At 50.4% G+C, this 15,712-nt stretch overlaps 1 protein-coding gene across 5 annotated transcripts in view; it reads left to right on the forward strand.

The window, feature by feature from the left end:
• Window positions 1-15,712, forward strand: part of Lrrc20 (leucine rich repeat containing 20) — a 67,555-nt gene that overhangs the window by 35,685 nt on the left and 16,158 nt on the right. For all 5 annotated transcript variants that reach the window (XM_013517012.1, XM_005390060.1, XM_005390062.1 and 2 more), the window contains one exon: window positions 12,608-12,775. In XM_013517012.1, the coding sequence (XP_013372466.1) occupies window positions 12,608-12,775 (168 nt within the window). The remainder of the gene's footprint in view (window positions 1-12,607; window positions 12,776-15,712) is intronic.

The raw sequence follows: 15,712 nt of genomic DNA on the forward strand, positions 1-15,712 counted from the left end.
GGAGGGAAGGACTTGTCCAGGGTCTCAGAGCAGCACATCTGGGGCCTGGACCCAGGTTCCTATCATGAAGACCAGGACAAGGCAGCTTGTCTAGACCCTCTGTGTCTGCTCAAGGGTCCTCAAGTGCTGTATGCAGCAAACTGGGATTGGACGTTTGCTTTCCAGAGAAGAGTAAGATTGAAAATGGATGCCAGGTGTGGTGGCGCATGCCTGTAATCCCAGCACTTAGGAGTCTGAGGCAGGAGGATCATTGCAAGTTCAAGACCATCCTGGGCTACAAAGTGAGCTCAAGGCCAGCCTGAACTGCATCGTGAGACCCTGTCTCAAAAAGACAAAAAGAAGAAAGAAAAAATGAAATGAATGGTAGGGCTTATAAGAGGTCCCCAGGAAGGGCAGTCAGACAGAGGCTTTGCTTGGGTCTTGGCTTTCTCCCGTTAGACCATCCCTTGTGCAATTGTGTCTTCCAGATCTGTGTCCAGAGGCAGGGAAACAAGGCCAGCAAGAGATGAGCATGGTGGTGCATGCCTATAACCCCAGCACTCTTGAGACACTGAGGCAGGAACATCACAAACTTGAACCCAGCCTGGGCAATTTAGCAACTTAGATCATCTCACAAAATAAAAAACAAAACAAAACAAAACAAAAGGGCTGGGGATGTAGCTCAGTGTGGAGTTCAATTCCCCGTAGAAGACAAGGAGAGGGGATGGCCAATAAACCAGGGTCTGTCCCTGAAGGAGCCCAGGTTTGTAGAACAGACCCATCCGTACCATTGAGGACTGGGATACTGGTGTGGACAAATTGCTGTGAGGACTCAGACAGAGGAATTAGTGCTTCCCAAGAGTGGCGTGGTTGGGGGTGAAAATAGAGGCAAGTACTTCTAAAGGACTTGATAATGGGTAGTACCTTGTGGAATGAGTGAGTAAGCTCTTGCCAGAGGCCTGGCAGAGGGCAAAGAAATGCACTTGAGAGCTGGTTTGCAGAGTTGTATTTATTACGATGCCTCCCAGTCAGAAATCTGTTGGATGATGCTGTTTGAACTCCTTCCTGCTGTTCCATTGCCCTTGGGGTTATAAATGGAAGGCCAATGTACTTGCTAGTTGGATTTCACACAGTAGATTGAGGGCAGGGGTGGCCTGGACAGGAGGTGCTGGAACTGAGCACTCCATCTGGCTCTTAGATGGCTCTAGACCCAGGCCATCTATTGTGATTTCTCTTGCAACAGAAAATATTTTCTTTTATGTGTGAAGACAAGGCTCTACTCTGTCCTCTTCTGGGTTATTTATTTGTTTGCAATATTAGGGATTGAAACTAGGGCCTTGTACATGCTGCGCAAGTGCTCACTGCTGAGCTGTAACCTCAGGCTTTAATTTTTTTTTTTTTAAACTTTGATTATGGTTTAAATCTAGTTGTTTTCCCAAAGCCTCCTGTGCACCTAGATGGGGCTTTTGGAAAGTGATTGGATCATGGAGACATTATACTTACCAGTGAATTAGTCCACTGATACCAATGCAGTTTATCTTGTACCACTAAGGAATTAGTTCTTTGGGATTTAGTTCACAATAGTCAGCCATCCATCTGGACACTCAGAAGTCTCTGCAGTGATTGTAACCAAGGGGCCTAGCTATATTTTGAAATGGTGGCAGACCTCGGCATCACCAATGTGGTGCTGGGTTTACAGGCATGCCGAATGGAAGAGTTGTGAGGTGAGGCTTCTACCCAGATTTGATTTTATTTTATTTCTACCCAGATTTTAGCAGAAGGTCTGGGAGGCTAGGCAGTGTGTCCCTGAAAGGGTAGTGTGTGAAGCTGTGAGAGTCAAGCTGAAAGTGCATTGGAGACCCCAGGAAGCTGGAAGAGCCAAGAATCTGGAATAGCTGAAGAAAGCTGCAAGGACTAAGCAAAACCAGTCCAAGACAGAAGCTGTGGGAGCTACAACCATTGGCAGTGCCATAGGGACACAGTTGCCCAAGGCCTTTGGAATTCACAGCTCACCATAGCTTGCCCTGGATGCTGGACATGGAACTATGGGATTTAATGTTTGCCCTATTGGGTTTAGGTCTTGCTTTGGTTGTTTCTTTCTTTCATAGGGAATTTGTACCTGTACATGGTATATCTTGCTGCTTCTTTTTTTCCCATTCCCATCCCCTCCTTTCAGTCCTTCCATTTCTTTCTCTCTCCCTCTTCTTCTCTTTCAGGATACATTGTAGTTGGCAGCGTTGAACGTTCTTTTTTATTTTTACAGAGGCTCACAGCTAAGAGTTTGCCTTAAATTTTAGAGGAAACTTTGGACTTGGACTTTGCAGCAGTGCTGGAACTGTTAAGACTTGAGCAGCTCTTAGAGATGGATAAATGCCTTTTGCAGAAAGAGATGGGCGTGAGTCTTTTAGGGGCCAGGGGCAGTATGTTATGGTTTATATCTAGTTGTCCCCCAAAGCCTCACGCATTCATAGGTGGGACTTTTGAGAGGTGAATTGATCATGGGGACATGACACTCATCCGTGAATTAGTCCACCGATGAGTTTATGGCCAAATATGCTTTTAGAAGTTGGGTAAATGTAGCTTTAGAAGGTAGCTAAATGTGCTTTCATCAGAAGAGGTGGGTCACTGAGGGTGTGGCCTGGAAGAGCATACCTCCCTCCCTCGCTCCTCTCTTCACTCTGTGCCTCCTGGATGCCATGCTGTGAGCAGCTATTCCTCCACCATGCCCTTGGGCCATGCTGTCCTGCCTTGGAGCCAGTTTACTGTAGGCTAAAATGTGTTCCAAACTAAATCTCTCTGCTTTTAAGTTGTAGGTGTTGGGTATTTTGTCCCAGTGATGATGAAAGTGACTAAGATACTTTGAGACAGGATATTACTAAGTTGCCTAGGCTGGCCTCAAACTTGGAACCCTTCTGCCTCAGCCTCTTGAGCAGCTAGGGTAACAGATTTCTACCATCATCCCTGGCTTTTTCTGGGTCCTTGATGGAAGTGGGCTGCCTTGATGCCAGAGGAGAGGTTAATGTGCTTGTCCCTTGCCTGTCTTCTTGTCTCTTGGGGGTTCCATGGGGACTTACTTCTGTAAGGTCATGGTCCCAAGGGTTGGGTCATCTTTAGGTGATTCCGTTTCCTCGGTGCCCTTTGTCCATTGCATGGAAGGAAGAAGCAAGACCTGAGGTTTGAATGGCAGGTGGGCCCCATGGAGAGTAGATCCGAGTGTCCAGCTGTGGCTCTTCTATCCCTTCTTCTCCTGTATGTCTGTCTCATCAGTGTCATTCAGCGCCTTTTATGGAGGGTAGCCAGGGCCTGCCAGCCACAAGGAGTGTGGCACACACCTGCAGAGAGAGACAAAGACCACTCAGATGGGAGCAGCAAAGGCCTCTCACTTTGAACTGGTATGCAGTGGGAGTCACCCCCATCACTTGCATTTGGCAGTGCCTCAAAGGCAGGCAGAGGATTGGGAAGACATCACTGTGGAGAAAAGGGTCAGCTTCCAGTCTGATTGGCAGTTCTTTGCATGGGGAAGCTGCAGGTGGCTAACCAGAAGCCAGCAATTGATGTTGGTGCACATTTGTCTTTGGTTGGTCTTCGTTTGAAAGTAGGGGCCAAAATTGAAGAAGCTGTCAGTTACTGATTGAGTCCTGGCCATTCGGGGCAGTTGTTAGAAAGATCATTGCTTGGCACCAAAATTTGCTTGGTGCTTGGCTCTCCCAGTTCCACGTTGGGTGTTTAATCCCTGTAACACCCATATCATTTGGGAATGGTAAGAATAGAGCCTCGTTCATTTGCTTTGTTGTTACCGCTTCAGAGAGGCCAGGAAGGTAGCTTTTGGACCATCCCCTCACTGCCCCCTGGGTTTGCCTTTGGTGAACTGGATGTCTGGGTTTGCTTCTTGTTTAAGTATCTTCTCATTTTCTTTCTTTCTTTTCTTTTTTTTTTTTTTTTTAAATTTAATTCCTGGGTTGATGCTTGTAAATTGCCTATAGTGAGTTGCTTTATTGCTAGTATTTAGAACTTTTAGGAAATGACTAATTCTGAGAGATGTCTCCCAGGAGTAGCTGGATTTTGGGTAAATCTAAATGGTGATTGGTAATGTTTTGAGTCTATTGCAGGGTCCTTCCTCTTCAGTATGTTGGAGATGAAAAGTTACTGCCTGCTTGGCCCAGCCTCTGGTTCTTTGGCAGTGGCCTGCAGTATTTTCTATGATCCTTAGGCCATCTCAGTCTTAGTATACCAGGAAGAACAGCTGGTTAGAACAGTTATGCCACTTTGACTAAGGTGGTACAGTCAGCAATAACAATAGCATCAAACACAGTTGTTCTGAGTTCTGAGCTCTGTCAGCTCCTCTTGAAGATCGCTTCTGGCCAATCACCCTCTCTTGAGGGATGACCAAGCCCACAGCACTCATCCCCAGCTAGTGCAGTTCTTCATATCCACTGCTCCCTTCCATCGCTGCGGCTCTTCGTGGATTCTGGGGCTGCCAGCAGTCACTGTGTCTGCAGGTGTGAACTGCTCCTCCCATGCAGTGAGTGAGTCCCTTCTCAGGGAGAAGACTGCGCCAGCTACCTCCTTCGTTGAAGTTTCTCCCTTTGGTCTCCCGTGGGCTTCAGTTCTCACTTCAGATCCTTCCTGGGTCCAGCAGATCCACTTCCCTCCTTCTTATCTTCCTCGAGTTGCTATATTCCAGTGTCTGGATGGCAACTCTCAGAGAGGCTTTCTCCCTACTGCTTACCACTCTGCCATCTTCCTGGAAGTCTGGGAATGATAAGAAAACTAAGGGCCAGATATGGCCCTTGAGGGCCTCCCTGTCACAGGAGAGGCAGCTGTATGAACAGGCAACCCCATCACCAAGTGAGGGTCAGCACAGCAGAAATTGACTTAAAATCTGTAGATGCCAAGGAACCAGAAATCAATTGTGTTTTGGGTAAGCAGGGAATCAGAAAGCTTGCAGAGGAAATGGCTTAAAAGGGGATTGAAAGATGAGTAGGTGTTTGCTGGCTAAATAAAAGAGTGTTTCTGAAGTACCTTCCATGAGATAAATGGTGTGTTTAGAAATTGAATGGAGAAATGATATAAGACTAAGCATTAGAGATCAGACAGATATGGTATGTCATAGGGGGCTGGTCCCAGGGAGCTGTCTGGGAACATTCTGGAAGGGTGTGGGTGGCTGGGTCAGGGTAGACCCTGTGGAAAAGACAGAGAGAAGCATCCTGGACTGGAGAAGCATTGTGACTCACCAGGAAGGTGTGAGAGATGTGGGGCCATGAAGGCCCAGCTCCAAGCTGTGTCTTCATCCAGACCCTGAGGGAGCCCCTGAAAGCTTTCTGCCCTCCACAGGCCCTGCCAGGGCATTGGCTGGCAGATAGCCTGTCACCGTGGGCAAGGGTAGCCAGGGAGTCCTGGGCTGCTCTGGTCAGCTGGGCTGGGCACCCCTGTGGAGACCACCTGGCTTTGGGAAAACCTCCTGGGGGCCCCAGGTTGGGATAGATAAATATATATATAATAGCAAAGTTGTCAGCATCCTTGCTGACCCGGATTATCCTCTCCAAGATTCTGAGAAACAGATTTTCCTATCTGAGAAACAGGGCATGTCAGTCTGTGTTAAGTTGCTATAACAAAATACCCAAGCCTGTGTAATTTAGAAAACAAAGAGATATATTTGACTCACAATCCTGGTGGCTGAAGGATCCAAACATTATGGCACTGGTGTGCTGATGACAAAATGGCTGATGTCCTGATCACTACATGGCTGAGAAGCAAAAAGGGATCTGGCCATGTGTAGAAGGAGACAAGCACATGAAATGATGTCAGTTTGTAAAAACTCATTCTCTTGAGAGTCAGTAAACTGCAGGACCAGGATTAGTCCTTTCCAAAGGCAGTGTCCCCATGACCTGGCCACCTTGCCCCTGGCCCTGTGGCTTCTAGCACATGAGACCCTGGGGGGCTGATGCAGACAGTATCTAAAGTGTAGGCTGGGAAACTCCTGCTCCATGGTGCGCTTGTGAGGCTCGAGTAATGCACATAGGTACTCCATGTAGGGCTTGATGCCTGGAAAGTTCCTTTTGAGCAACGGTTCTGATTTGGGATGATGCTGACACTGGGCCCTAGCTGTGCCCCTAAGAAGTCTCTGGCCAGGTCGTTGGAAAGATGTTGCAGTTGCAGAAATCTGTCTATACACAAGGACTTTTCAGGAGAACAGGATCCGACAGATTCCACAAGTCCAAGGCTTCCAAGATGGGGAACCTGACTCTCAGAAGGGAGAAGTGGCCTATCTGACCCACCTCCAGGCAGATGTGAGCAAGACTGCTCAGCCCAGCGTCTGAGGTCATGGTGAAGCTCTTTGCCATGGAAGCAGGTGATTCAGTCACTGCAAGTTTGGCTAATACCAAAGGGGTGTGTGGGGGATGGGAAAAGGAGAAGTTGGGCTCCAGGTGACCTCTGGAACAGTGGACCTGGATTCTGCTACTGGCCTAGGGCCAGTCCTCTGGGACAGTGGCCGAGGTCTGCCACTTACCACCTACACGATTTGACCTTAAGCATCAGACCTCCAAAGCTTCAGTCATCTTGTCTACAAAATAGGGATGATGCTACTATTGACCTTGTAGGGTGGTTATGAGTGTTAATGGAGACCATGCAGGGAAAGTGGTTAGCATAGAACAGGCTCTAAATGGTGATTGGTAATGTTTAGAACTTACTGGGATGAGGATGCTGGATGTGGAAGACCCTAGATTGGCCAGAGAAGGAGTTCCTAGACCTGGCAAATAAAAGTACAGGACATCCACTTCAGTTTGGATTTCAGATAAACAGGGAAGAACTTTTTAATATAAATGTGTTCCATGCCATATTTGGGATGTTTTTATACTACAGATTATTTATTGTTTATCTGAAATTCAAAATTAACTGGGTATTCTGGGTTTTTATCTGCAACTCCCTTCCAGTGACACAAAGATGGGAGTGGGCAGCTATAACCGAGGCAAAGACTTGGCTGCCTCTCCCAGGCGCCTACTGTTTGTGGAGAGTGGGCAGTAGCACAGTGGTGACCTCTTCCTTCAGCTGAAAGGATGTCCACACATACCCCTGCTACAGGGTTAAACCTGGATGGCGCCAGGGGCAGCAAGGAAAACTTGGGGAATTCATGGTCAGGTTAGCCTGTAACTGTTTGCCCCTCCATTCACTTGCTCTTTGACTCAACAGAGAGAGCCATGTCTATGTGCAAACCATGTCTGTTGGTCTGTCTGTGTGAAAACCATGTCATGTCTGTCTGAGAACCATGTCTGTAAGGCCCTATGCTAAATACACAGGGTCCAGGATGGACCAATAGCATCTTTCCTGGGCCACTCCCACGGGTCTCCCAGGCACCACTGCCTCTTTGCTGGACCATCAGCATAGTCTCTTCAGATGTCTAGGACTCTCATACCCACATCTGGCCAGCAGGCCCTTACTCTCCTGTTGTTCCTTTGCCTTCTGTCCTTTCTTTCTGGGGAGCTATTTTGCCCTCTGTGACCAGAACTTCCTGACCAGCAGTCCCTCGGTCCCTACAAGTGGAAGGAATAGTGGCCTGGCTGGAGTGGGAAGGTGAGAGCAAGGGTCCATGTGTGGCCGTGGGGAAACCAGTGGACATCAATGTTCCACCAGCCCAGACCCTGTGTCCTGTCCCGTAGGGGCTCTGGTGAACTTGCCCCGATGTACAGAAGCCAGGTGGCATTGTGTTCTAGATGTGGACAATGTCACTTAGCTCATGGTTGGCCACTGGGTGAGATCTCTGGGCCTCCAGAGCACCCCCAGGGTTCTCCGGAGAAGCTGAACCTCCCGGGAGGGAAGGATACAGAGATAGGCAGGTAAATGCATACCTATGTACATACATAGATGAAGGTTGGGCCTTGGGGGCTCCCGAAAGACTCTCAGGATCTCTCTTTGGGATAGATGCTTCTTACATTTCTCAGTCACTCTGGGACTGGAGTTAGGCTCAGGCTTGAATTGCTTTGATAAAGGGCATCCTTTTTTTCTTTGAAATAAGAGTTCTGAACGTGTCAGAAAATTGGAGATAACAAAATCAGGAGAGGGTTCTCCTCCCCACCCTGGTGCAGTTACCCTGGTTACCCTGCTGAGCAGAGGGACCTGGCCCCATCACTTCACATGCGAGACAGCAGCAGGTTCTGTGACCCCACAAGCTACCGTGCTGTTGCATCGGTGGTGCTCTGGGCTGTTTATCAGCTTGCAGGAGACACCTGCTTCCAAATGCCTTGGGCCCCACAGGGCTTCTAAAGCACGAGAGGACAGGCTCGTGTTCATTGTAGCTTCACACGAACAGCATTTTCCTCTCTTACGAGCCTAAGTGTGGGCAGTGAAAAATGCAGGTCCACCCAGCTGTCCTGTGTCGTATCCTGCGTCTACCTATCTGCCCGCCTATCTTTCTGTTCCACATGCACAGCTTCTGTTTGCGGCATGGCTAGCATTATTTAAAGCTCTTTTTCACTTGCTACCTGTAACTCATTTAAACCTCATAACAACCCTGTGTAGTTTAGTATTGCCATCTGTCTTGGTTACTTTTCTCTGGTTGCTGAGACAAAATACCTGATGCCCAGAATTAAGGAAGGAAAGGTTTATGTAGCTCACAGTTTGTGGAGGTTTCAGTCCATACTCAACTGGCTCCAAGGCAGAGTAGCACACAGCAGAGGACAACAGTTCAAGGTGACAGAAAATAGCAAAGCAGCAAGAGTGAAAAAGGGAGGAGCAGCAGCAAGCAGCCTCCTTCCCTCCCTTACACTGTATGCAGACTACTCTCCTAGGGTGTGTGTAGCACTCACACCCATGAATCAGTCATAACCTGTAGAAGTCTGCCCCATGACTGCATGAGGCTTTGGGGGGACATCCAGACACAAACCATAACACCATCCTTTTATACGTGGCAAAACTGAGGCAGAGATAAAAACAACTTGCCTGAGATCACAGTCAGAAAGTGGCAGTCCGACTGTGAAGCTCAAACATGTGGCTTCAGAGCCTGTGTTTGTGACCTACTGTGCACAGCCTGCCATCAGCAGAGCTTCGCTCTGCCTGGCATGGAGTCAGATCCTCACTTGTGGACTTTGGTCTTGTGCCCTGCACATCTGCAAAACCCAGTAGATGAGATGTGCCAGTGGCGCAGCAGTCCCTGAGTGGGAGCAGCAGGGCTGGGCGATGGTTCCAAAGCCTCCCCGCTGGGGATGCAGGCCCACTGATGTTCCCAGACAGGGAAAGGGAAACAAAGCTGGAGAGGAGGACATAAGCCACCTTCTCGCCAGCACACCGAAGGTCCCTGCACACAGCTGCGTCCTGTCCTCTAAACATGCCCTGTGATCACTGTGGCCTCTGGGGGCCGGCTCACTCGGAGTGGCCTGTTTCGCACTTCGCTGCAGTTGGGCTGTGCGTTGGGGACTGGGAGGAGCCGTGGGCAGCCAGACTGCGCAGAGCATGGCGGTGTGATCCCGGAGAATGAGGGATTTGAGAGTCCATGGACCAGGGACATTGTAGCATGTTCTCATCGAGAACACGTGTCCCTCTCAGGGAAGTAGCCGCTGTGGGATCCTCGAGGCATCCGCCCCCTGCCTGAAATGTTCTGTCCACTACATCATCTGCCCACGGCCCAGATTCTTCACCTCGAAACAGTGTTCAGTGAGAATGGAACAGTGTTTTCATAGAGAGTAATAACTGTTTTTTCTTTTTATGTAAACAAAGCACAGATCAATTTAAGGAAGAACAGTGGTGTGTGTGGGGTAGTCTTGCAGAATTGTGAGGGTGATACAGAATGTCCCTCATTTATTCAGTTGTGTACTCATCAGATATTTATTGAGTGCTCACTGTGTCCCAGCAGTGTTGTGTGCCCCAGATTCAGGCCGCTTCCTTTCTCATGGGGGAAGACAGAGAGAATGCAAACTGGTCAACATCTTAGGAGACTGTGGATGCTACAGAGGCGGGCACTATAGGGGGAGGGGACAGGAACGACGGAAGGGGACCCTGTTTTAGACTGGAAGACATATGAGTAGAGACACAAATGACAGGAGGCAGTGGGCCTTGCACTTATGTGGGGAAAGAGCATTTAAGAAAGGGGGAACAGCAGGCGCAAAGGCACATTTGGGAAACCCTAGGCTAGAGGTTTTTCTAGTGTCACCTCCCACACTGTGATACAGCCATGATCCAAGTACGGGTGTTGGGTGATGAAGGTGTGGCCCTCAAGAACCTGGCGGCTGAAGGGTTCCTGGGTTTGCAGGGAGCACACAGCAGATCTATTAATGGAACCTTGAGTTCACATGTCCCCGGAGATGGAATGGTTGGCGGTAACCCAGGCCCCTGCGTTATCTGTTTGCCTCCTGAGGGGAGAAGAGTTATGACTCATCCAGCATTTGCTGACTGACAACAAAGTGCCCTGCAGGAGGCTGGATACTGGGACAATCAGATGCAGTTCCTGCCTGCCCAGAGCCCAGCATATGAGGACAGGGCATCTATAGTGTGGCCCATGTGCAGACAGAGGCCCTGAAAGGGACAGGGGCCTTGCTTTTGCTGTGGGGAACCCTGAGAAGGGCTCAGCAACCCAGGCTGCATCACAGAGCTGTTGTGCCTTATGGAGCTGTGTGGAGCACAGAGTGAGGGCAAAGCTGGCTGCATGATTGGGGTGCAGCCAAAATGAGAATTCAGGGCTCAATTTGAGGAAAATGCCTTACAAGCACATAGAAAGCTTTCTTTATTCCGCTGTCTCTGTCAGTGTGATATGGTGCTTTTCATTTGCTATTTGATGTCATTCGCAGAAAAAACAAAAAGCAAAAAAACAACATAGTGTGGATTTTACCATCCATCCTTATGTTGTACAGAGCCAGTTTTATTAAAGGCAATTCTCAGAGCATTTAACTGGCATGTGAATTGTGAAATGACACAGCTCATATTTTCCAGCTCATTTTCAGAGGTGTGTGAGTGGGCTAGAAGGACAGACTCAAGCCAGGCTCAGGAGGCTGGGAAGGAGGAAGAGAAGTCATGCAGGCTCCTAGGTGCCCAGGCACTGCCCTCGATGGAGGGCCCATGGCACACATGCTCGGGGCTGATAGTGGCTGAGTTTCTGCTCTTTCCAGGTGCTGGACAGCTGTGTTTTGCCCTGGCTGAGGGGGCTGGCGGGGGGTGGGCCTGATGCCTTTCCTTCCTCAGAAGCACCACCCAACCCACAGTACACAGGCATGGCCAAGGATCATTAACCTAGGCACTGGGACCTACTACCTGGGTCAGGGGTGGGCAGGAGGTTCATTCCTGCCAAGACTTAGCCTGTAGCTAACTGCCAACCAGGCACACCAAGGTGCTGCCAGCCCAGGGACTCCAGGTAGGGAGTGGGTGGGGTGCAGCTGCCACCACGCTGTGCGCAGGGTACATAGGCCTTACTTGGATCCTCCCCACTATAAGAGTCACAGAGCAGGCATGAGAGGGGAAGCCAAACAACTCCCAGGGCCTCAGGGAGCAGAATAGGCTGGCAGCAACCCATCCCAGGGAGCGGGGTGGGCAGCTCCATATATGAGCGCAGACTGCATGACCCTGCGCTGTTTACAAAACACAGGTTCAAGGGTAAAATGATTAAGGCTCCTGCCTCACAGGTGGCCCCTTCTGAGCCGTGGCCCCTGTGTGCATCCATTAGCCACCTGGGCACAAAGCAGGCCCTGGAGAGTAGAGACTAGTGATAGTTTTTCGGTCACTTGGCACTTCTGGGCCTCATTTTCCTTTGGGTCAGGCAGGGTGGAGAAGTCTGTGTCACAGAGAAGGGGCTGGCTGTAAAGTCACAGGTAGACAGGGAACCAGCCCAGAAACCTGGCCCAATTGTCTCTCTCTCCTTCTGCTTTACCCATGTTAAAGACTTAACCCTCAAAACTCTAGGAGGCAGGGATTACTATTAGCTCCTTTCTTAGGTAAGGAAGCCAAGCCCTAACTGGGTTCAGTAACTTTCTGAGTGAACAGTCAGAGGTGACATGGCTGGAGTTGGTAGCCAGGTAGCAGGGACTGCTGGTCTCCTGTCATAGCCCTGCATTCCCCTCCCCGCCATGGTCCCCATGCACTCTTCAGTCCCCACCCTCCTTGGCATTTCAGCCTCAAGCTCCACCTGGACCTGTCTGGGCCTGCCACTGGGCCAGCCATTCTCACTCAGGTCCTCACACAGGTCACCGCGGTTTGGGGAGCATCACCCCGGGGCAGGAACCCACCCAAGTCTAGTTGGTGGTGGCTGGGAAGGGAACAAAGACAATGGCCCAGAAAGAATTTAGGTGGCCTGGTGATCTTTGGAGCAGGTAGGGCAGAGTCATGTCCCTTAGGTAGGTTGCCCATCCTGGTCTGAGGGGAGCCTGACTCTTTGTCTAGGCCCAGGCCTCTGTTGGGAGCCTTCTATTCTGAAGCCAAAAGTAGGTGACCTCTGTAGGAATGATGAGTGGCAGGTCTCGCCTGGGCAGTGGTGGGAACATTGCTCTTCTTCTAGAGTCAGCTAACAGGGACTTGGCTACTTGGGGACTTCTGTTGGGGCCTGGGCCTGCCTTGCTGCCACCCCTGGCCCAGCCACTAACATAGCCACGGTGGTCTCTGGGCAGGGCGTCCTGCTCACCCTCCTTTCTCTTCTTCCCCTACATGGCAGAGCTCCATCTAGAAGGAAACTTCCTACATCGTCTTCCCAATGAAGTCAGCAGCCTACAGCACCTCAAGGCCATTGACCTGTCCCGGAACCAGTTCCGAGACTTCCCAGAGCAGCTCACCACCCTGCCAATGCTGGAGACTATCAACCTGGAGGAGAATGAGATTGCAGGTGAGTGGCCTGACCCGTCTCAGCCTGCAGCTGCTATGCAGGGCTCTATATGGCACGAGGTTCTGGCTTGCATTGGTGAGGGGAAGCCTGGGCTTGCTCATCCTGACACCTGAGCAGAGCACACTGGGCCTGGGAAGGTGGCCACTGTGTTACCCTGCATATGCCTGGGGCTGGCTTGGATAGTGGCTACCACTGGCAGTTATGGCCTCAGCTTTCCTCACAGCACAGCCCTGGGCTAGCGGCTTTCCACAAGCTGCCCTTCTGCCTGCCTGGGCTGTGCCTAGGGTAAAAATGGCTCCCACTTGGGAGCCAGAGTGTCCAATCTGTGCCTTCTACAGATCCTGGAGGCCTGGGGGCCTGGGGGCTGGGGGCTGGGGGCTGGGGGCAGGGCTTGGCTGAGGTCGCAGCCATTTCCTTCCTCTCTGTCTCATCGGGTCCTCGAAGAACTGAGCGTCCTCTCCAGTGCGCAGTCTAATCTCCCCGGAGAGAGCGGGCACTTGTCAGCTCTCTCTCTTTCTCTCTCTCATTGCCTCTAACTTTAATGCTTCTCTGATGTCACTGGTGTTACCTCTAATCCCTTTCCGTTTTGCTCTTATTTTCCTAAGTCCTCTTTAGTCTTTATGCCATTTGATGAAAAGCCAGGGCTCTGGAGGGATTTTGATTGTCTGAGGAGGTGTGCCTTGTGTGGGCCAGGGCCATCGTTCCCACACTCCACACTGCTCTCTCCCTCATCCATTCTGGAAACGGAGCAGCTTCTCCCGTCCCAGCCAGTGGGAGGGCCATGCCATGTCCTTCTTTGCCTGGCTGGAGGGAGGGAGCAGCAGAGCGTTGGCTGGAGCGAGGGGCTGGCATCACACAGGGGGTGAGGGCCTCTGTCCTCCACTGTGGAAATAGCTTGGTGCTGTTCCCCGGCTGTACCTGATCTCCCACAGGATATCATCTGGGTAATTGGAGTTGGAGCTTGAGGAGCCTTCAGAGTGGCTTATCTTTCTCCTTCAGAACCCTCAGAGCATGTTGGAAAAAGAAAAAAATTTTATGAGATTATCTCCAAGCGACACCTCCAGCATGGCCACAACAAGGCCCAGAGGCCCGCAGCATCCAAGAGCCGCCAGGATCAGCTCAATCCCTCCCTTGTTCTCGGTAGTGCCGCCAGCTGAGCGCTTGCCATCCTCTGGGCCATTTCAGGGGAGAGGAAGAGAGAAGGACCAGGACCTCAGCAGGACTGGGAGGGACAGGCATGCTTCTGTCTGCTATACGAGGCCAGTGCTAGGAGGTGGTGGTACTATACTTGGCTCACTGGTAGCTGAGCACCCTCAGGTCACAGATCTGCCACCTTGAGCTGCCAGCCCTCTGGCCTGTGTGTGTGACCTGTGACCCTTCTCTGTCCTGGAGGGTGGTCACACCCTCTGCTCTCTGAGCCCCTCTCCCCATCCCCACAGGCACCGAGCGTAGTGTCTGTCATACAGCAGTTGCTCTGTTGGTTGTACTCTCCGTGTAGAACAAAAATAAAGCCTCAAAGCTCCACTAAAATAACTGAGATGCAATAAGGTGGATCAATTCAAGTTGCAGGTTGTGATCCATCAGTGAATTGTAATGTCAAATTAGTGGGTTGAGCCCAGCAATTTTTAATGAGAATAGAATAGAAAGTGTCAAGGTACATCACATGTAGTATGGTAATTACTGTTTTGTGGGTTTTCGTCTCAGTTTTACTGTGTGCATGCACAGGTATATATTATGGATCATGATGAAAAATTCAGTTTCTTTCTCTGGGTCATGATGAAAAACATCGCAAGGGTCCTCAAAGCTCCTCTGTGGAGATGTAGGGGTCTGCCTCAGCCAGCCTCACCTCCTTCCCCAGCTCTCGCTCCCAGTCACACCAGACCCTTCATCTCCACCATGCCAACCCCGCACAGCCTGTGTTCTCTATCTGAAAGTCCTACCTCATGTCTTACCATTCTCCTCAGACATGGCCAAATCCTATAAGTTGGAAGGTCTGGGCCTGATTCAGATAAACAGGAAGCAGAACAGATGGGGAGGGTCTCTCCCCTCCCCCTGCTGGGCCTAAGACAGACGTGCATAGCGGCAGATGCCCCCCACCCAGACGGGGTACTGTCTGGGTCCTTGGGAATGGGGCCTATCAGGACACAGTTTGCAGTAGACATTCCTGAGAGAGAAAGAAGCGTTTGTAGCTTAGAGTTCAGACAGTGGTCATTCGCAAGTTTCAGGGGTATGGGATGGCCTGTTTTCCAAACCAGGAGGTGGTAAGTTGTCCCTCCATAGTCACAAGGGATTGTGCCAGGACCTTTGAAGTTGCCCAGATCTGCAGATGCTCAAACCCCTTACATAAAAGGGAAGTTATTTCCTTATAACCTACCCATCCTCCCATACCCTTTAAGTTATCTTTGGATTGTTTATGATGTCTTATACAATGTAAATGTTATGTATATAGCTGTTGTACCACTTTGTGTAAGGAATGATAACAAGGAGAAAAATCCCAGCTTAGTACAGATGCAGTTTTTTTCCCCTGAATATTTTAAATCCATGGTTCATTGACCCTGTGGATGTACAACCCAAAATACAGAAGGCTTTTAAGTATTTATGAGCAAGACTGCTTGGAAATACATAGTCTCTAGAGAAGCAGAGGCTACAAAGACAAATGAGCGGCAGGTCCTGACTTCAAGTTGCTTGCAGGCATTAGCGTGAGGAATATTAGACCACTAGGTAAGACATGGTCAGAGCTGCAGGGGGAGGGTGTGCCACAGGCTGCCAGAGACAGAACTGGCGGCCAGAGACAGGACTGGCGACCAGAGGGTGGCAGTGCATGTGTCCGGGGGATGGGGCTCCCAGGAGGAACCAGTGGGGGTCCCCGAGGAGGTGAGGCATTTAGTGTGGCCCTACACGATGTTGTGCCCATGGTGGGTCACCCGTCTTGTGAAG

This window comes from Chinchilla lanigera, unplaced genomic scaffold (assembly GCF_000276665.1).
Source record: "Chinchilla lanigera isolate Chin_1 unplaced genomic scaffold, ChiLan1.0 scaffold00036, whole genome shotgun sequence".
Lineage (NCBI taxonomy): Eukaryota > Metazoa > Chordata > Mammalia > Rodentia > Chinchillidae > Chinchilla > Chinchilla lanigera.